The 22,140-nt window shown below is 50.1% G+C and overlaps 1 protein-coding gene across 7 annotated transcripts; it reads right to left on the bottom strand.

Moving 5' to 3' along the window:
* Positions 1-306: 306 nt before the first annotated feature.
* Positions 307-15,154, bottom strand: PIGV (phosphatidylinositol glycan anchor biosynthesis class V). Of its 7 annotated transcripts, none has more exons than XM_054720645.1 (6): positions 14,242-15,154; positions 13,912-13,996; positions 11,123-11,256; positions 2,859-3,401; positions 2,280-2,711; positions 307-667 (listed from the first exon to the last, which is right to left on the bottom strand). In XM_054720645.1, exons 3-6 carry the CDS (start codon positions 11,198-11,200, stop codon positions 386-388), a joined length of 1,335 nt encoding a protein of 444 aa, XP_054576620.1. In that variant the 5' UTR covers positions 11,201-11,256; positions 13,912-13,996; positions 14,242-15,154; the 3' UTR covers positions 307-385. The 7 variants fall into 7 exon arrangements, with proteins under 7 accessions (XP_054576620.1, XP_054576621.1, XP_054576622.1 ...); XM_054720646.1 differs by having other exon boundaries at positions 2,280-3,006; positions 3,241-3,401; XM_054720647.1 differs by having other exon boundaries at positions 2,280-2,680; positions 3,308-3,401.
* Between the last annotated feature and the right edge of the window lie 6,986 nt (positions 15,155-22,140).

The following is a 22,140-nucleotide window of genomic DNA, read 5'->3' as shown; positions in this document are numbered from 1 at the left end:
AAAAAAAATATATTAAAAAATCAATGGAAAATATCCTCCGGTGAGATTAACAACAACAACAAAATTACATGTGGGTCAGTGGTAAGTTTAAAATTATCTCTGCTGCGCTTGGTTGAAGAGACAGATCCTGGTATACTTTAGAATTGGAATATGATTTTTTCACTTTCTGCAAGAATAGTTACTGTTCTAAAATTTTCCATAGCCAGGACCATAGGGGATCTCCAGTGGCTCATACTGTTCCCACTCCTAACCAACCTTCAAATAGAGAGAGAGTTTCTAATAGACAGAGTAAGGATCCCAAGGCAGTGCAGGCAGTGTTTTTATATATTTGTACTTTCAGATTCCTGGTTAAGTTGGCTTCAAGTCTGTCCCCTGAGACTCCAGGTCATGTCCAAGGCAGGAAGTTGCAATGTAGGAGTAGTCCCAGGAGCCAGTAAGTCAGGAAGTAGCCTAGAATGCATCGTGTGACTCGAGAACAGGTTTTCCAGTTGTACAAAAGTCCGATGATAGAATTTCTGGGGACTTTTTGTCCTGGTGGGGAGTCTTCTGCAAGAGGCTTCCAAGGCACAGTCTCTAGAGATCTCAGCAGTGGCTCTTGATGCTGAAGCAAGTAAGCTGGAAACCAGTACACAATAGGAGTGGAGGAACCCAAAAACCTGGTGAGAACCTGGAAATCATAATAGGGGGAAACCCACACATTTATTGGAATGTCACTGCCTCAAATTGGACCAGCCTGGGGCTTGCCTGCTGCTGGGTGAACTATAACCCCATGACTAGAAATGTATTACACTGGACATAAAATTTAGTATAGCTTAGGATATGCCTTATAAAGCTGTGCATGATACCAGCCAGGTGACCTCAATGTTACAAATGAAAATAGCTAAACTAATTACCACAATAATGAGTTAATCAATAATAATAAAATAAAATAAACCTCTGCGGGGTCCAATTATACCCTAGGGCTTGGACTCTAAACTCAAGGCTGTGATGTGGAACTTTGGAATGTAAGGTGGTTCCCTCATCCCATGGGGATACAAAGCAGAGGGAAAGGGAGCAGAGGATACTATGGTTTAACATTCTCCCTTCTAGGGGACTTCAGAGCCAAATGGCCTCCCTCATCTACCTGGAAATGCTAACCTTTGCTGGCATTCCCTCTACTAGCTAATCCAGCTACAAACACAGAATGCTATTTTCTGTTTCCCCTATGTCTCTATTCACACAGTTCAGAGAACTTTACAAACAGCCAATGTGTGCCTCCAAGAGGCAGAAACTGCTAAGGAGAGGCCAGCATGGAGACAAAAAGACTTCCTCAGAGTTAAGTTGAAACTGGAGCCACAGCCAGAAACAAAAAAGATGAAATTGCCTTAACCCTTTTGGCTCAGTAGATGGAGTGTTGGCCCACAGACTGAAGTGTCCCGGGTTCGATTCCAGTCAAGGGCACGTACCTTGGCTGCAGGTTCCCCGGCCCTGGCGGGGGTACATGCAGGAGGCAACCAAACAATGTGTCTCTCTCACATCGATGTTTCTCTCTGTCTCTCCCTTTCTTCCACTCTCTCTAAAAATCAATGGAAAAATATCCTCAAGTGAGGATTAAAAAAAGAAAAAAAAAGAAAAAAAGAGATGGAATTAATGGTCAAACCTTTCCCATCCCTTTATATTACACTACCACCCTGAACATTGCACAAGATGTCTCCTCTGAAAACTGAGCACCCGCTGAGTACCTCAGAGAGCCAACTATCAAGTTGACATTCTGGGTGTACCTGTGTATTAGGGGAAGGGCCCAGATGTATTCTCTGTGCCCACTCTTCTATCTCAGTCAAATCAGGTCCTCTTACAACTCTCATATCTTTGCACACACCCTTCATTTGCCCAGAATGTTCTTCCTTTGCTTCTTAAATGGAATTTCTTCTTATTCTTTACGACCTGGTCTAAATATGACACCCTCCTTCAGTCAGCTACTTTTTTCCTCTGTGCTTCCCACAATACTTTATCTCAAAACAGCAAATTCTCTCGCATCCCACTGTCCTATAATTTTACCTGTTCAATGTCTGTCTCCCATTTATACCATGAGACGCATTAGGACAGCAATCTTATCTTACTCATGTTCCATCTTCAGTGGTCTGACCCAGGGTCTAACACAAATAAAGCCCTCACATAGTTGTTGAATAAACAAACTAGGCACAGTTCACTCAAATGGGAGAAGTTAGCTGTCTTCCCCATTCCTGGCCCAGGGATTCTGTCCGTATTCACATCCTTTCCCAGCCAGGAATCCACCTCACCTGAACGTGCATGCACAAACTGCCAAATAGCAGCAGTGCTGCAGCGTGAACCAGGTACACAAACACCCGAGGACTGAGGAATCCCGGATCAGGCTTCTCTCGAGTCTCATCGCTCTTGTTCCTTCGCATCCCAAGTGTAAGGCAGAGCCAAGGGTGGGTGGTCACATACGTCCACGTTCCCCAGGTAACCAGTATAGCCACTGGTGCAGCCAGCAGAAAATTGGGCACCTGCTTAAGCTCATAGTATCTCAAAAAGCCAACATTCCAGTAGATATCCTGGATATAGCTGTATATTAGAGGAAGTTCCCAGGAGCACCACGGTGGTTCATTTCCCTCTGCAATCCGGTAGCCCTTGTCCACAGCTAACTGCAGCAAGGGCTCAGGGATGGAGTGGGCTGAGCCTGGCAGACAGAACTGGGTGTAGGCATAATACTGAAAGAGGGCAAAGGGAAGCCCAAGTGTGAGCACAGACAGGAACACGGAGCCCACCAGCTTCAAGAGCTGTCTCAGAGGATTCAGCACCAGGAGAGAGGAGAAAAAGCCTTGGCACTGAGAATGCACAAGGAAGCCAATGCTCACCAGCCCGTTGGAGCGTACACCAGTAGCAAGGGCAAAGAGGAGTCCACTAGTCCAGCTTCGGCCCCTTTCCAGCTGCCCCATGGCGGTGAATGTCAGGAGGGCAAACAAAGCCTCTGAGTAACCAGCAGCCAGGAAGACATTGGCAGGGCTGAGGCAGAAAAGCAGTGCTCCGTAAAAGGCCTGGCGGGGACAGTGCAAAACCAGACAGCCCAGGTCGTGAAGTGCAAGTGCAGCCAGGATAGAGAACAAGGAATTGAGCAATGCTACTGAGATTAACAGGCAACTCCGTAGGCTCAGTAACGCCCGCAGGGGTCTCAGCAATTCAGTCCCCACCAACAGGGCCAGGGGGAAACCAGGGAAGAAGGCAAAGTTGTGCTCATACAGGTAGCCATGCTCAGCAATGAAGAGAAAGTGTTCAGCATCCCAGTGAGACAGGCCACCCAGAAGACCTTCCACGAGTTGGTCCACAGAGCCCGAGGGGGCAAGGCGAGGAGGAGAGAAGGCTTCTGCGTGGTGATCTGGGATGAAGGCATTGAAGAGAGCCTGTGGGATGAAGAAGAACCAGGAGTTTGGTTGAACAACTAGAAGAAAATAATTACTATTTAATAAAATTAAGAACAGATTTGTTTGGGGGGAATCAGTCAATTTTGGACTGGTTAAATTTGTGTTGGACATTCCAGTGCAGAGGTCAATGAGGCAGTGAGATATGAGTCTGAAGGTCAGAAGAATGATCAGGGCTAGAGATAAAATTTGGGAATCAGAAGTAATGGGCAGTATTTAAAGGTATGGGACTGAATGCGAGCACTAGGACATACAGATAGAGCTCCAAAGACTGGTCCCTGGTCACATCAACATTTAGTGACTTGAAAGGGGGTAGGATCCAGCAGTGAAGATTAAAGAACAGTCAGGCATACTCCTCCTCCCGAGAGCACCCTGCACTTTTCCTTTCCTTCTTCTTCCCTTTCCGGCATGGATCTCCTAAACTCTAAGGGACCCCAGGAGACTTGTAACCAGGGGAACAATGGGCAGCGGGCAGCTCTTCCTGGGCTAATCCTCATAGTCTCCAATGTCCCCTTTGCTCTGAGTTCTCAGTGAGCCAAAGCAGTTCCGCCTAGACCAGTGGTCGGCAAACTGCGGCTCGCGAGCCACATGTGTGCGGGCGCGCATGTACAGTGCGATTGAAACTTCGTGGCCCATGTGCAGAAGTCGGTTGTCGGCTCTCAAAAGAAATTTCAATCGTTGTACTGTTGATATTTGGCTCTGTTGACTAATGAGTTTGCCGACCACTGGCCTAGACTCATTTCTTTTCTATAACGTGTCTAGAGAGCTAAGCGGCCCTGCCTAGGATAGAAAAGTTGCTTCTTCTATTCTAAGCTCTTCCTTGTTTAACTGTCCCCAGCTTTAATAAATGTGCTTTCAAAATCACACAAAAAAAGAAGAAACATGCCGAAACCGGTTTGGCTCAGTGAATAGAGCGTCGGTCTGCGGACTGAAAGGTCCCAGGTTCGATTCCGCTCAGGGGCATGTACATTGGTTGCGGGCACATCCCCGGTGGGGGGTGTGCAGGAGGCAGCTGGTCGATGTTTCTCTCTCATCGATGTTTCTAGCTCTCTGTCCCTCTCCCTTCCTCTCTGTGAAAAATCAATAAAATATATTTAAAAAAAAAAAGAAGAAACAGTCAGTGAGGTGGGGGGGGCGGGGATAGGAGAGTATGGTGCCTTAGATCCGAGTGAAGCAAGGGAGTGATCAGTTCTGTTAAATGCTACCAATAAGTCAAGTAAGATGGGGACTGAAAACTGACCACTAGATTGAGCAATGTGAAGGTCACTGGTGCCTTTGACAAGAGCTATTTCAGTGGGGTGGAGGAGAGAGAAGATTGCCTAGACTGGGTTCAACAGCGAAGGGAAGAAGGGAGATAGTGCATAAGACAATTATTTGGAGGAGATTTGCTGTAAAGGCGAGCAGAGAAATGGGGATATATATATATATATATATATATTTTTAAGGTGGGAGACAGCCCAGCTGGTGTGGCTCTGTGGTTGAGGTCACAGTTCAATTCCCAGTCAGGTCACATGTCCAGGTTGTGGGTTCAATTCCCAGCAGGGGACATGCAGGAGGCAGCTGATCAATTATTCTCTCTCATCATTGATGTTTCTATCTTTCTCTCTCTCCCCCTCTCTGAAATCAATAAAAAAATATATTTAAGGTGGGAGATAAGTGTTTGCCAGTGGGAATAAATCAGTGTAAAGGAAACAAGAAAGAGAACAGAGAACCGCTGGAGCAGGCGACAGGAGATGGAATCTGCTGCACAGGTGCAGGAGCTAACCTTGGAGAGGAGGACGGCCAGCTCTCCCAACCTTCCACAGTGAAGGCACAGAGGAGAAGGTGTAGGTATGCCGATGGATGTGGTGTGAGCATGCAGACAGTCGCTTCTGATTGCTTCTATATTTTACTCAGGAAAGCAATTTGGGGAAAAACGTTGGAGAGTTGACTAAAGACTAATACATGTAAAATATGTCATCTATAATCTCAGTTCTCAAAACAGGGAATCACCCAGGTAGTTTTAGAAATACCGATGCCTGGGTTCCTTCTCCAGAGTTATTGATTTAACTGGTATGGGTTACAGACTGGGCACTGAGTTTTTTTAAAACTCTCCCTGGTGATTTGAATGTGCAGAAAATGGGGGTGGGGGGGGGGTGGGGTGCGGTGGATGGACAAGAGAAATACACTAACATTGGCAGGTAGCATTGAGGACTCAATTGGATTAATGATCTTAAATAAAAGGAAACTTGTTACTACAGTTGTGTGTTTTACTCTGGGCAGATGCAAGCATGGGATGACAGAGAACTGAATTTAACCAAGGTTGGACATACAGAGAAGGGAGTAAGTGAGTTGTGTGGCTATGCATGATGGAGCATGGAATCCAAGCTAGGTAAAAAGTGGGGCTGACGCCTTGAGATGGCTGAGAGTCAACGAAAAGTGGTAGGATCAATGGATTATAAATCCTGAGGGGTTAGAAGAATCATTAGAGCTGGGATACTAGAGAAAGTGAGCTGAAATGACAGGAGATAATGGTCAGGTGTATCAGCCTTATTAATATTCAAACCACCAAGAAATCAATAGTTGTGCTGGAAAGAGTAACTGAATCAGAAGCGAAAACCTTCAAGGAATGAGGGTTTATTAATGAGCTGTCATTAATACAGATGATAGCCATAGCCAGTTTGGCGCAGTGGATAGAGCATCTGCCTGCAAACTGAAGGGTCCCGGTTTCAATTCGGTCAATGGCACATGCTGGGTTGTGAGCTCAATCCCCAGTGGGGGGTGTGCAGGAGGCAGCCGATCAATGATTCTCTCTCATTATTGATGTTTCTATCTCTCCCTCTCTGAAATCAATAAAAATATATATTTTAAAAAACCACAGATGACAGCAACAATGAAGGGTAACTGGCAATATATTCTGATGGCATTACCTTTAAAACTAGAAGGGTTGGCAGTGGGAGAAATAACAAAATAGCACATTGTTAAATATCTTTTTGCCCGATTAGATTGTCAGTTACTTAAGGGAAAAGACACCATTACTTTTTTTTTTTTTTTTTTAATTTTTTTAATTTCTTTATTGATTAAGGTGTCACATATTTGTCCTCATCCCCCCATTCCCATCCCACCCCTCTCCCCACGCATGCCCCAATCCCCTGTTGAACTTAACCGTTGGATAGGCTTATATGCATGCATACAGGTCCTTTGGTTGAACTCTCCCCCTCCCCCCACCCTCCCCCTACCCTCCCCTATCCTCCCTCTGAGGCCCGATAGTCCGATCGATGCCTCCTTGATTCTGGTTCTGTTCTTGTTCCTCAGTCTATGTTGTTCATCATTTCCTCTAGATGAATGAGATCAAATGTCACTAGATATATACTAATAAGAACTGAATGTGAGACGAGCAATAATATTTATGTTGACAGGCAAATGAATCAATCTGTAGCGAGCTTCCCCCTGGACCAACAGTTCTTTTGAGACCCAATTTCGATGTCCAGTAGTTCCTTATGTGTACATGTCAGCACTGACCCCTCAGCTCTGGATGGTGGACAAATGGTGGTAATGGAGGTCCGACTCCCTCTAGTTTGGTCTCGGCCGAACCCAGGGGCACGGCGTCACCTGGACTAAGGGGCACGTGGCCTCACCCATACCCAAGGGGCGCGTGGTCTCACCCGGGCCTGGGACCCAGCCTCACCCGGATGGATCCAGGGGCGCACGGCCTCACCTGGACCCAGGATCTGGCTTCACCCGTACCCAGGGACGCTTGGCCTCTCCCAGACCCAGGGGCACGTGGCCTCACCCGGGCTTAGTTGCACAAGGCCTCACCTGGATCCAGGGACACATGGTCTCACCCAGACCCAGGAACGTTTGGCCACTCCCAGACCCAGGGCCACTTGGGCTCACCCGGGCCTAGGTGCACGAGGCCTCATCCGGATCCAGGGACGCATGGTCTCACCCGGACCCAGGGACGCTTGGCCTCTCCCAGACCCAGGGCCACTTGGGCTCACCCGGGCCTAGGTGCACGAGGCCTCACCCGGATCCTGGGACACATGGTCTCACCCGGACCCAGGGATGCTTGGCCTCTCCCAGACCCAGGGCCACTTGGGCTCACCTGGGCCTAGGTGCACGAGGCCTCACCCGGATCCAGGGACACATGGTCGCACCCGGACCCAGGGACGCTTGGCCTCTCCCAGACCCAGGGGCACGTGGCCTCACCCGGGCCTAGGTGCACGAGGCCTCACCCGGATCCAGGGACACATGGTCTCACCCGGACCCAGGGACGCTTGGCCTCTCCCCGACCCAGGGCCACTTGGGCTCACCCGGGCCTAGGTGCACGAGGCCTCACCCGGATCCAGGGACACATGGTCTCACCCGGACCCAGGGATGCTTGGCCTCTCCCAGACCCAGGGCCACTTGGGCTCACCTGGGCCTAGGTGCACGAGGCCTCACCCGGATCCAGGGACACATGGTCTCACCCGGACCCAGGGACGCTTGGCCTCTCCCCGACCCAGGGCCACTTGGGCTCACCCGGGCCTAGGTGCACGAGGCTTCACCCAGATCCTGGGACACATGGTCTCACCCGGACCCAGGGACGCTTGGCCTCTCCCAGACCCAGGGCCACTTGGGCTCACCCGGGCCTAGGTGCACGAGGCCTCATCCGGATCCAGGGACACATGGTCTCACCCCGACCCAGGGACGCTTGGCCTCTCCCAGACCCAGGGCCACTTGGGCTCACCCGGGCCTAGGTGCACGAGGCCTCATCCGGATCCAGGGACGCATGGTCTCACCCGGACCCAGGGACGCTTGGCCTCTCCCAGACCCAGAGCCACTTGGGCTCACCCGGGCCTAGGTGCACGCGGCCTCACCCGGATCCTGGGACGCATGGTCTCACCCGGACCCAGGGATGCTTGGCCTCTCCCAGACCCAGGGCCACTTGGGCTCACCCGGGCCTAGGTGCACGAGGCCTCACCCGGATCCAGGGACACATGGTCTCACCCGGACCCAGGGACGCTTGGCCTCTCCCCGACCCAGGGCCACTTGGGCTCACCCGGGCCTAGGTGCACGAGGCCTCACCCGGATCCAGGGACACATGGTCTCACCCGGACCCAGGGACGCTTGGCCTCTCCCAGACCCAGGGCCACTTGGGCTCACCCGGGCCTAGGTGCACGAGGCCTCACCCGGATCCAGGGACACATGGTCTCACCCGGACCCAGGGATGCTTGGCCTCTCCCCGACCCAGGGCCACTTGGGCTCACCCGGGCCTAGGTGCACGAGGCCTCATCCGGATCCAGGGACACATGGTCTCACCCGGACCCAGGGACGCTTGGCCTCTCCCAGACCCAGGGCCACTTGGGCTCACCCGGGCCTAGGTGCACGAGGCCTCATCCGGATCCAGGGACGCATGGTCTCACCCGGACCCAGGGACGCTTGGCCTCTCCCAGACCCAGGGCCACTTGGGCTCACCCGGGCCTAGGTGCACGAGGCCTCACCCGGATCCTGGGACACATGGTCTCACCCGGACCCAGGGATGCTTGGCCTCTCCCAGACCCAGGGCCACTTGGGCTCACCCGGGCTTAGGTGCACGAGGCCTCACCCAGATCCAGGGACACATGGTCTCACCCGGACCCAGGGACGCTTGGCCTCTCCCAGACCAAGGGCCACTTGGGCTCACCCGGGCCTAGGTGCACGAGGCCTCACCCGGATCCAGGGACACATGGTCTCACCCGGACCCAGGGACGCTTGGCCTCTCCCCGACCCAGGGCCACTTGGGCTCACCCGGGCCTAGGTGCACGAGGCCTCACCCGGATCCAGGGACACATGGTCTCACCCGGACCCAGGGACGCTTGGCCTCTCCCCGACCCAGGGCCACTTGGGCTCACCCGGGCCTAGGTGCACGAGGCCTCACCCGGATCCAGGGACACATGGTCTCACCCTGACCCAGGGATGCTTGGCCTCTCCCAGACCCAGGGCCACTTGGGCTCACCCGGGCCTAGGTGCACGAGGCCTCACCCGGATCCAGGGACACATGGTCTCACCCGGACCCAGGGACGCTTTGCCTCTCCCCGACCCAGGGCCACTTGGGCTCACCCGGGCCTAGGTGCACGAGGCCTGATCCGGATCCAGGGACACATGGTCTCACCCCGACCCAGGGACGCTTGGCCTCTCCCAGACCCAGGGCCACTTGGGCTCACCCGGGCCTAGGTGCACGAGGCCTCATCCGGATCCAGGGACGCATGGTCTCACCCGGACCCAGGGACGCTTGGCCTCTCCCAGACCCAGGGCCACTTGGGCTCACCCGGGCCTAGGTGCACGAGGCCTCATCCGGATCCAGGGACGCATGGTCTCACCCGGACCCAGGGACGCTTGGCCTCTCCCAGACCCAGGGCCACTTGGGCTCACCCGGGCCTAGGTGCACGAGGCCTCACCCGGATCCAGGGACACATGGTCTCACCCGGACCCAGGGACGCTTGGCCTCTCCCAGACCCAGGGCCACTTGGGCTCACCCGGGCCTAGGTGCACGAGGCCTCATCCGGATCCAGGGACGCAAAGACACCATTACTTTTATACTCGCCACCTAGCACAGTTCGTGGAACAGAGTAGGTACTTAGTAAACTTTTGGTGATTGAGTGAACAGTCTACAAAACATCCTTGTTTCCAAATCAACTGAATTAGAACCCAGCTGTACTGGTTTCCTACCCCAGATGCCGATTCACAGTATTGCTCCATCGGTTCTGCCAATCACTCAGCTAATACTGGTTCCAAGCTATCCCTGAGTCAGTTTCTCCAGCCTGGCACCAGGAGTACAGCCCCATATTTAAGGCTCTTTCTCTTTTTGGTCAGTTTTTTGGTCATCAGGCCACTTCAAATAGTGAAAACAGCCCTAGTCTCCATGTTGAAGACACTTTTAACTAAACTTGGGAGCCAGCAGAGCCTACTATGCCTCCTATAGTAAGGGAGAAAAGAGAAAAGGGGATTTCCACAAAGGAACCAGCTGAGCCTCAGAGAGAATGAAGCTTGTGATAAAAGGTATACATACAATAATTATGCTAATATAACAACATACCTAAGATGTTGACTACATTTACCAACACATACTAAGGACCTACTAAACATCGGGCATTGTGCTAGGCACTGCATTTAACGCATACATATATGAAATGCAATTAAAATATGTATAAGGACAGCCTTGGAGGGGAAAGGGAGTTTTGCAAAAGTGAATGCGTTTTGAGGGCTGTGTGTGGGTGAGACAGCAAGGGGAGACGCCTGGGAAAAGAGCAGGAGACACTACTGACTAAACAAATATACACAGATGGTCTCAGGACATTGCCACCTCCTTCCCATTCAACTGATTGACAAAGTGCTCAGTCTCCTGCTTAGGGGATCCAGGCCAATGCTTTGAGTTGTCACACCCTGTCACCTCTGGTTACAGAACATCATGGCCTGCTGGAAAGACCGCTAGCTCAGGAGTTAGGAAACCTGGGTTCTGATTCTGGCCCTTCTCTAACTTGTGTGACTTTAGGGAAGCTCTTTAAACGTTCATGTGTAAAACTAGGGATTAAAGACCATTCCTAAGAGTCTTGCCCATTTTCCAGCCATGAAGCCTAAGTGTCTACGGTTCCAGCCACCTGGAGGGGCACACCTCGGAGGTGGAAAGAAGATGGGGACTATTCTTAGTGTCTGGCCCAGTCATGTGGCAACAGCATGTTCAGCACAAAAGATCAGAGACTGACCTGTAGCACCAGCGTCAGGACCCGGCAGCTGACCGCAAACCTCAGCACCTCTTTTCGGGACGGGTCCAGGGGCCACATCCTCTCACCACAGGAATTCAGGGGTGTTGCTGCCAGGACTGAGCTCCCTGAGGCTTCTAAACTCCAAAACCCAAGAAGGAAATGTCACACGTGGGCTGAAAGTAAATTCTTGAAAGCATTCTCCACAGGAGACTCCCCGCTTCAGCATTACTAGGCAAATTTAACCACTTAACTTCCCAAATGAGGGAAAAGCATCTTGAAGGCAGATGTCATTCTGAAACACTATATTCTTGTTGGGAAAGTTCCACACAAACAGGCATGAAATCGGAAAGCTAAATTCACAGCAAATCTTTTTTTGTTTGTTTTTTGTTAATCCTCACCCAAGGATAGTTTTTCCATTGATTTCTTTCTTTCTTTAGAGAGAGAATGGAAAGGAGGGGAAGAGACAGAGTCACATCGGTTGGTTGCCTCACACTCATTCCCGTCCTTTGACGGGAATCGAATCGGGGACCCTTCAGTCCCCCGGGGCCAACATTTTAACCAGTGAGCCAAAAAGGTTAGGGCTCAAAGCAATTCTTTAAAAAGCTTGTTGCGTGCCCCCCCCCCCCCCGCCCCAATATGCAGGAACTAAAGACTTAAGTTCAGGTCCGGGCTCTGTCACTCACAAATTCTCATTTAGTCCTTCTGAACCTCAGTTCTTTATGTATACAATGAGATCAGATTATTTTGCCCATCTCACAAAACTGTCATGATGGTGAAATGGACTAAAGTGTGAAGAAGTACCACTACATCTATATTGTGGTTGGTGCTATTTGGTGTGTGCCCTTTTCCTCTTGCCCAGAATAATAAACTAGGTCCCAAACCAGAGTCCCAAAAATGGGGCATAGAACTGAGCTGGAAGACCATAATGACTACACACTCCAGCTTCGCTCTCTGATGTGTGTTCAGCTGGTCTGTTAAATTAAGTGGAGAAGGAAAAGAAAACCACCGCTCGGCAGGACTTAAACCAGCTTACATTGCTAAAACAAACTTAGGGGGAAGACAGAGTTGACGACAGAGACAGAGAAAATGTATTTCGCGTTTCTTTGCTGGAATGGCAGCAACATATAAACAACTGCAAAGCCATTTTGAGGCAAGGAATGCACTTCAAGGCTTTTTATTATTAAAAACAAAAATACATCACACAGTCTCTTGGACTAAAAGTAGCAATGGCTCTTACAGAACCAGTCTGGGAAATCAGAAAGAAGGGCAAGAACATCAGATATAACTCCCTGATTTGGTGTTCTTGCCCCATTTCCACCCATAAACATCCACTGAGTTCCTGATGTATGCCGGGGTTCTATCCCTAAAGAAAAAAAAAAATATTTAAATTGAGAAACTAACACGGAGGGCTGGAATATTTTTCTTTCTTCTCTTATCTGGCTAATACCTACCAAGCCTTTAGATATCCCTTGTCTGGAATTCACCAGACTATGTGATATGCTTTCATTGTACTCTGACATGTGGTCTTAGTGCTATTGCTTAAATAAGTTGCTTGGGAGGGCAGGGGCTTTGTCTACCTTAAGGGTTCACAACTATATCCTCAGGGCCTAGCATACAAATAGACTATTTTAAGCCTGTGTTCTGATTGAGTGTAAGTGGCAAGAACAGGATGTGTCATTACCAGTTCATTGGCTCTGGGTATAAAAATCACTGCTCCAAGTATTCCTCTCACCATACTCATGTTAAGAGCAAGACTACAAAGTCGCGAGAAGCCATCTATATATCTAATAGCCTAAGTGACCGCTGGACCAGTAGCTATGACACACCCTGACCACAGGGGGCAGACATTCAACACACAGGCATGGAAACATGGAACAGACTGATGAATCTGAGGCAAGGGGGGGAGGCGGGAGGGCGGGAAGAGATTAACCACAGATCTTATATGCATACTAGAGGCCCGGTGCACAGATTCGTGCACGGGTGGGGTCCCTCAGACTGGCCTACGGGGATCAGGCAGAAACTGACAGTCCGACATTCCCTGAGGGGTCCCAGATTGTGAGAGGGTGCAGGCCAGGCCGAGGGACCCCACAGGTCTCTAGTCCTACATAATAAAAGGGTAATATGCAAATCGACCGAACAGTGGAACCACTGGCCAGTATGATGCACACTAACCACCAGGGGGAAGATGCTCAATGCAGGAGCTGCCCCCTGGTGGTCAGTGCGCTCCCCCTGTGGTTAGAAGCCCTGAGACAGGTTCACCGCTGGCGAACAAGCCTCCCCCGCCTCCGCGGCAGCACTAAGGATGTCTGACTGCCGGCTTGGGCCCACTCCCCATCAGTGGGACATCCCCAGAGGGCTCCCGGACTGAGGGCCCCCCTCATGCACAAATTTTGTGCATTGGGCCTCTAGTAGAAAAATAAAATTTCTCCATAAAGGAAGCAAGATTGGCCAATAGCAACAGTACCTATCCTCAGCACAAGGGGGCGCCTACTGCTTACTCCATTACCAGGAAGCCAAGAGGAAGGGAGGGGCCACCAACACCACACCGGTTTGCTCATCAAAATTCAGTTCAAAGGCAAGCTTCGGAAAACCCCAAAGAGGCAGTTTGTGAATCTATCCAACATTTCCAACATTTGACTCGCTGAATCGAGAGGAATCGTGGAAACAGGCCCCACCAAACCTCACACGGTCACTGGTTCTCTATCCTTGCGTGAATTCACTTTTTGCCCTTCTTCAGTTCCCACCCACATGCAGAAGCGAAGTTAGGAACAGAAAAGCACTTAACCCACCTCTGCCTCTTCACCAGGCTGCCATTCTTCCTTCCTCTCTCCAGAGTCAAGCTCTAGCCCCAGCGACCACAGGAGACTTGTAGCCCTAATTTACAGGTAAACCAAGTAAAAACAAAATAAAGCCAGTGAGTTCTCCCTCTCAGCTAATTGCCACCCTCACTTCCCAACAAACCCTTTGCCAAGTCCCTCTCTCTGAACTGTCAGGACAGAAAGCTACTAGTTTTACTCCATTTTCCCATGAGATAAATATGCCCCCGAGGCGAGTAATAAAAATCTCCCTAGTTTTTACATCAGAGACCTCATTAAACCCTGTGAGGCCAGTATAATTACCATCGCCATTTTTATAGATGTGGAAACTGAGGCTCACTGGGGTCAAGCGGCACACTCAAGTCTATATTTAAGGAGAACGTCATTTTCTTTCATTTTTAAATTCTGAAACCTCGTGGTCTTCCTAGCAGGCCTCACACCGGCCAAAGGGGATGCGCTCTTCCTACAACAGGATTACAACCCAGGTCTCCCTAACCCAGCCCGGTCTTGTCCGACGACGGCGCAAGCTCTTGCTGGGTGTGCTGAGGGCAGGGAGGGCCTGAGATACAGGGGAGCCTGCTGACTTGGAGCCCTGGACTCCGGGGGAAGACTACCACCCTCGGTGGGGTGGGGAGATCGCTGTAACAGGGGTCCTCGAGGCCAGAGGCCGCGCTGGCCGTCGCGAGCCGCGTCTAGCCCGCTCTTTCAGACACAGCCCAGGCGGGCATCGGGGATCTCCTCTCCCCGAAGGGCCAGGGGCTATTTCCGAGGGGGGCGGCGGGGCCAGGCCCGGCCGCAGGGCCGGAAGGCAGGGGAGGGCGGGAGACTGGAGAGGAAGAGGCGGCACCCCGAGGCCGCTATGGCGGAGGGGCGGGGCTCCCCGCTTCTCGGCGGCCTCCGCCTCGTTTCCCTCCGCCTCCGTTTGACAACTTCCCTCCCCCAAGAACTTTCGGGCTCCCACGCTGGCGCCGAGTCCCCAGCATCAGCCCGTCTCGACCTCCCAGACGGGGTGCGAACCTCAGCTCCTTCATCCGGGGACCCGAGCGGCCGCGCCTGCGCACTGGCTCCGCCGGCGGCGGCCCCGCCCGGCTCGGAGCTGCTCCGCCCCCTCCGCGGCGGCCATGATGACTCCGGGCCTGCGGGGCGGGGACGGCCGAGCCCCTCCGCTCTGCGCCCTCGGTCGGGCACCTTCCCGCCCTGGTGACACCTGGAGACTTCCCGCCCGCACTACCCCGTCCTCGGCCCCCTCCCCCGCCTTCACTTGGTCCCCGGGGCAGCTGTCTCAGAGGCGGGGTTCTTGCCCCAGGTCCATCCCGCAGACAGCACTGAGTCCCCGGTGTGGGCCAGGCTCTCGGAGTTGGGGCTGCCCCGCGGCCGCTCTTCACAGAAGCCCGAGCGGCACTTTCCCTGCCGTCTGGCAGCAACAGCTCAGCACGGGGCCCGGCGCGCAATAGATGTTCTCCGAATAGAGAGAACCGCCTTCTTGGGGTTTCTGTGGCCAGGAGCGGCACCCTGCGTCTTGGGTGTGAAGAAAGTGGGGGATCCCCTTGACTTTCAACTCCTCCGGCTACCAGGGACCTTCTGTCCTGCTCCAGTCCCCACCTCAGGCGGCTAGTGAGGACGGAGAAGGGAACTTCAGAGAACACCCCCCCAGGACTCCCTTCTTCCTCATTCAAGCAGTTTCTCTCGTAGGAAGTGGGGCCAAAAAAGGAGAAGAAAAAAAGCCGACTCAACACAACCGTCAGTTGGGGAGGAGCGGCCGGTGGGTACCCCTGTAACGGAAACTGTTAGAACAACTTTGCACCCTGCTTAAAGGAAGCAGATAATAAATCCTTCTCCGTTGGTCGATTTCTCGTTTCTCAGGATCCCAAAGCCTCTGCGGTTTCAGTTATCTGCCCTCGGAACGCAGCCGGGCCGGGTGAGCTTCTGGCCGCAGCCCCGGCGAGGGAGGGGTTTATCTGCAGCCCCAGCTACTCCTGTGGGTGGAAACAAAGGCGATGGTTGCTCTCTCTCAGGCAAACTAGCCCAGATCCCGTCTGTGGTGGCCAGGGGCTGCGTCTTTTGATTCTTTGTAAGTCATTTCAGGCCCCGAGACCTAAACTACCCTTTAGGTATTTGTTGTGTGTAAGGTGGATAAAATATAAATCCCATTTTAGTTGTTCGTGAGAGGAGAAGGGGGAAATGCAGTTGAGAAGACTCTTCCCCACCCCAGGCTTTTCAGCGACAGACTGGTTCTCGGCTCCGGAGGCCTGCGCGGGAATCGGCCGAAGCCGGAGGGCAACTTGTGACTTGGCTGTGGCTGGAGACAGCTTGCAAAGACAAAACAGAAACGAACTGTCCTTGCTTTGTGAATTCACATGGGGAAAAGAAATGCATCCGAAGTTTCCCTCTGCCCACACTAAATTCCCTCAAAAATCTACTTGTGAAAAGGACAGTGGTTACCCTGGCCTGTGGCTCCGTGGTTGAGCATCGACCTATGAACCAGGAGGTCACAGTTTGATTCCGGTCAGGGCACTTCAGGGGATCCACCTCCTCCCAACGGAGAAGGACAGGGAAGAGCTGGAGGGCAGAGTCTTGGGTGGAAGACAGATTCTCAAGTCAAGGAGCCCAGCCCCAGCTCTGTTTTGAAATGGCTGTGGGACCCCAGGCCTGTCACTCAACCTCTCTGGATCCTCTGGCACTACGAATGATTCAAGTGGTGTTCATAAGAGCAAGGAGAGAAGTAAAAAATACAATAAAATAAAACCTTGGCCTGACCAGTGTGGCTCAGTGGCTGATGGTCAGCCTATGAACCAGAAGGTCAAGGTTTGATTCCCCGTCAGGGCACATGTCTGGGTTGCTTGTCCTATCCCCGGTAGGGGGGTGCAGGAGGCAGCCCATCAGCGATTCTCCCCCATCATTGATGTTTCTGTCTCTCTCCCTCTCCCTTCTCTGAAATCTATAAAAATATGTGTGTTTTTTTAAAAAAGGGCAGGAGTCTCTTGTGACAAGTCAGAATGTTTTCTAAAAACTCATCTGTCACCCTTCAGAGGTAGAACTTTGTCCAGATTTTCTGTTCTACTTCCCTGCAATTTCTCCTTCTTTTCCTTCTCTGCTACCCACCCCCCTCCTCTTCTGTTTCCTGTTTCATTTTCTGGCTCCTGCTCCGACAGGAAAACGAGGAAGCTGAATCTCGTGCTCTCAAAGCCCTGGCTTGTCAGCATAGAAGACCAGGTGGGATGGGAGGGGGTTCTCAGCCTCCAAGGCTGTGAGTAAGTAGTGGAAGAGGCAACTCTATCTAGTCTGCTTTTAGAGTCAGCAGCTAAAATGGTGGCTGCATCTGCACTGAACCAGCTAAGCGAGCAGCACTGTGGGAAAGCCAGGGAGACAGAGATGGATCCCAGGGCTCCAGAATGGCTACACCACCCAGCCACTTCCATGAAGAAGCAGAGATCGTACACCACCAAGAAACAACTTCATAATACACATCCCTGACCTAAACAATACATCACTGTTTCTAGAATCCTGGAATGGAAGTGACATTTCTGTGTGTTTTTTTAACTTGCCTGGCTCTGCTCATGCCATTTCCTCTGCCTGAAACCCTTCCCTGCCATTCTACCCTTTGGTGAACCCACTGCATTCAGATGTCAGCTGAATGTCACCTCCTCACAGAGGCCTTCCCTTGACTATCCAGTCACAATCACGACCCTGTACTAGCCCATCACCCTGTTCGGTTTTCTTGTTTTGTTTGTTAATCCTCACCTGAGGATATTTTTTTCTCATTGATTTTTAGAGAGAGTGGAAGGGAGGGAGAGAGATGTGAGAGAGACACATCAATTAATTGCCTCCCACATGCACCCCAGAGCCCGCAACCGAGGTATGTGCTCTTGCTGGGAATCAAACCCACAACCCTTTAGTCTGCAGGCTGGCACTCTAACCACTGAGCCCAACCAGCTAGGGTGTGTTCTGTATTCTTTCTAGTACTTACCACCACTTGATGGTCCTGTCCATGAATTTTACTCAGCATCTGTTTTCCTGTTATGGAAAGTAAGCTTTGTGAGAGTGGGGGCCTTGTTCAAAGTACTACCAGCACTTAGAATAGTCCTTTCTTTGCACATTGTATGTACTCAATAAAGTTATGGTGAACAAATCAATTTGTTTAACCTGATACCTATAGTTTATTGGATGCAGGAACAAAGGCTCAGGGGAAGTGACTAGCCTGAAGTTACACAGCTAGTGGTAGAGGTGGGACTTAAATTTCGGTTTCTAGCTTCCCAGCTTGTTTTTTTTTTTTTTTTTTCTAACACTCTATACTATTTAAATTTTTCTCAGGTTTACCTCTTTCCCTCTCTTCTTTTTTTCCACTTGACTAAGGCTGTATGGGATATACCAAGAATACCACATAGGGCACACCAACTCCTAACTACTCTTTCCTCCACTAAATTCCTCTCTCACCTGTTTGATTTATTCAACAAAATGGGAGTGCCTACTCTGTGAGAGGGGATGAGGGTGAACACTGAGCAAGGCAGACACAGTTCTTGTCCTCATGGAAATATTATCTACCTCATGGATTTCATAGTGCATGGCATAAAGTGCTCAGGAAGGATGGGGCTGTTAGACCCTCCTGAATGAAAAGAGAAGTGATTTTTCTGCTGAAGGTGTGGAGGAAGTTCTCTGGAGCACTCACCTCCCTGAAGCAACCGGACAACTCATTTCTCTGCCTTCCTCTGGCCACATCTGGAGATCCTTGGCCTCAGGCTGGGCGGAGAAACAGTGCTGTGTATTAGCTCAGTTTCCAGACACTAAACTTTCCATGACCCCAGTCCTATTTGAATATTGGAGAAGCTTTGTTCTGGGACATTGGCCTTGAGGCCATGGCATTATGGGACACAAGTGACCACACAGGCCTCTGATACCTGTCATTGCCAACTGGTAGTAGGCAGTGCTAATGACATGACAAGCAGCCGTACCTTACCAGAACTTGATGCTACCTCCTTTCACTATGGATAAAAGGCATTAATTGGCAGTTTCCAAGAATGCTAGGTGACATTTACATCCATCCGGAAACCTGGGGTGGCCAAAAGCACACATTTTGGGTTTCTGCTGTATCTCTTGAAGATGCCCATCCACTCCAGGACAAAGGCCCTGCCCTACCTCCCAACTGCAGAACCCAAACACTGATCCTTTAAAGGCCGTGGACACTAGGTTATTTTTTCACTCTTTCTTTGGTGTTTGCCTGTCCATAGTTAGAAAACCTTGACCCCACTGAGAAGGCCTAGTGGGAAGGGCCTTAGCCACTTAGGGGTGGCACTGGCTGCAAAGTAAAAGAGCCAATGAGGTTGAGAGTATTGTTTAGGCCAGACTTGGATGCTCTCCAGCTATGAAAGAAGGTTAAGGTCATTTGGGGGGTGGGGAGGGAGGAGCCTGGGAAAAGAACTACTGGCCACACCCCTGGGCTCTCTACAGGCAAGGTTCTATTTACTTCTCAAAAGCAAATTACTCACAGCTCAGTGGCTAGCAGCTCTTGGCCTGTGCTAACTCCAGTCAGAAACTGGAGACTAGGCCCGGCTCCCCCTGCATTGCAGGAGAGCAGATGAAAGGAACCCAGGAAACCAAACTCCTAGGCAATGCTCCACACACAGCCCAGAAATGCACTTTCTACACTAGAAAGTGGAGTTCAAGAGGCCCAGAGCAAAAATAGCCATTAGCAATATTGCTCACCAAAATATAGATATGAAAAGCTCCCCATTTAGTTTTTTTCCAGAAGAGTCCTAGGAAGTATCTTGGTGGATGAAGGTTCGCCAATGATCTCTATTTCTTCTTCTCTCAATAGAGAAATACTAATTATTCATTCCTGTCCCTGACCCAAATGTTAACAACCATACTTAATTTGATAAACACTTGTTTGAAATTCTTGGCTTCATTTTACCTCATGCTAAAACAAAAAACAAATCTTACCTGCCGAGCTCTGGCTGTCCTTCGACCCAGGAAGAAGGTAGAGTCTGGTCAATTAGGAAGACTATGGACCTTCGAGTCAGAGAGACCTCGGTTGGTGTGAGCTCATACAGGCCACTTTCCTCAACTATAAAATGTGAGACAGAATAGTGACCTCACAGGCATGGGACTGTTGCAGGATTATTTGATGTACTATGTCTGGTATCCAAGTAGGTAATAGAAAGCTATTGTTTCAAATTCCACTTCTAAGTGTCCACAATAATAGCATTTCTCTGTAATTGCTTTTGGTTCTTCCACTGTTTCCCTAAGGAAGTAGATGAACAGAGAAGCTATATATTGTAACATTAGCCTGTAAAAGTAACTGCACCTGGCCAACATCTACATTTCATTAACTTTGTGCCAGACTGTGCTAGGGATATAGGACAGGGATATAGCCGTGAACAAAAGAAACCCCCCTGTCCTCAGAGAGCTGATGTTCTAGTGTAAGGCTACAGATAAGTACAATGTACAATAGGCCAGATGGTAACAAGTACTACAAAGAAAATTTAGGCAGAGAAGGAAAATAAGACAGGGGAGCAGATTGCTATTTTAAACAAGGTGGCCAGGGAAAGATTCACCAATATATTTGAGCAGAGACTTGAAGATGAGGACTTGAACCATGCAGTTATCTGTTGCCAGTATTCTGGACAGAGGAAACAGTAAGTGCAAAGGCCCCAAGGTGGAAACAGCCGGTATAGTACAGTGAGCAATGGGGAAGAGAGGAAACCAGAACAGTAACAGCATGCTAGACAACTGAGGGCCTGGTAGGTCATTATAATGATCTGGACTTTTACTTAGAGTGAGAAGGATTAAAGGATTTTGATCTGACTTGGCTTTAAAAGGAGCATTCTGGTTGCTGTATTGAGAATAGGTTCTACCAGGCCAAGCAGAAACAGAAAGGACAGTTTGGAGGATCTTTTTTTTTTTTTTAAAAATTTAATATATTCTTATTGATTTCAGAGAGGAAGGGAAAGATAGAAACATCAATGATGAGAGAAAATCACTGATCGGCTGCCTCCTGCATGCCCCCTATTGGGGATCAAGCCCACAGCCCAGGCACATGCTCTTGACCGGAATCAAACATGGGACCCTTTAGTCCGCAGGCCGATGCTCTATACACTGAGCAAAACCAGCTAGGGCTGGAGGATATTTGAAGAATCTTCAAGAAGTATAATAATGTCTTAAACTACAGTGTTAGTGACTGGACTGAGGATTTTTTGAAGATTGCTAACAGAATGGCAGTGGAAATGAAAGTATTTTTTTGGCCAAGTGATGGAGTTGCCATTTACTGAGAAAACTGTGGGAAAGGCAGATTTCTAGGGGAAGATGGCATTTTAGTTTGGGTATGTTCAAACTAAACTTCCAGAGACAGCAAGAAAGCAGCTGAATGTTCTTATTTGGAATCAGGGGAGAGAGCCAGTCTGGAGAAATTAATGGTTAAGTTGGAGGCTGCTTTCAGATAAATGGTGTCTCATTGTTAACAATTTCTAAGAAAAATAGAGATTTCCTTTGCCAACTATTTCCAAAAGTTTCTTTCTAGAGCAGATTTTCAACTGGTGTGCCAAGAATTTTTTAAAACACACAATACCTATCAGAGGTACTGACTTCCTTTTCCCTTAGATTGTCAAATAAAAAATGACAACAGCCAGCACAATAGTCACTAGGTGTGAATCAAAAGTATACCTATTTTTTGCCGTGGCCAATATGGCTCAGTGGTAGAGCATCAGCCTGGACACCAAAGGGTTGAGGGTTTGATTCCTGATCAAGAGCACGTATCTGGGTTGCAGGTTCATTCCCAGCTCAGGTCCATGTGTGGGAGGCAACCAATTGATGTGTCACTCTCACATTGATCTCTCTCTCTCTCTCTCTCTCTCTCCCTCTAAAAGTCAACGGAAAAAATATCCTCAGGTAAGGATTAACAAAAAAAAGTATACCTATTTTTCTTTTTCTTTTTAACCTATTTTATTGATTTTTTTACAGAGAGGAAGGGAGAGGGATAGAGAGCTAGAAACATCGATGAGAGAGAAACATTGACCAGCTGCCTCCTGCACACCCTCTACTGGGGATGTGCCCACAACCAAGGTACATGCCCTTGACCGGAATCGAACCTGGGACCCTTCAGTCCGCAGACCGACACTCCATCCACTGAGCCAAACCGGTTTCAGCAAAAGTATACCTATTTTTGATCAGCATAAAATGTTTTTTGGTGTGCTGCAGAATTTTAGTATT

Source organism: Eptesicus fuscus, chromosome 9 (assembly GCF_027574615.1).
Source record: "Eptesicus fuscus isolate TK198812 chromosome 9, DD_ASM_mEF_20220401, whole genome shotgun sequence".
Classification (NCBI taxonomy): domain Eukaryota; kingdom Metazoa; phylum Chordata; class Mammalia; order Chiroptera; family Vespertilionidae; genus Eptesicus; species Eptesicus fuscus.
Note: the sequence above shows the minus strand (reverse complement) of the source record. Positions and strands in the feature narration are given on the sequence as shown.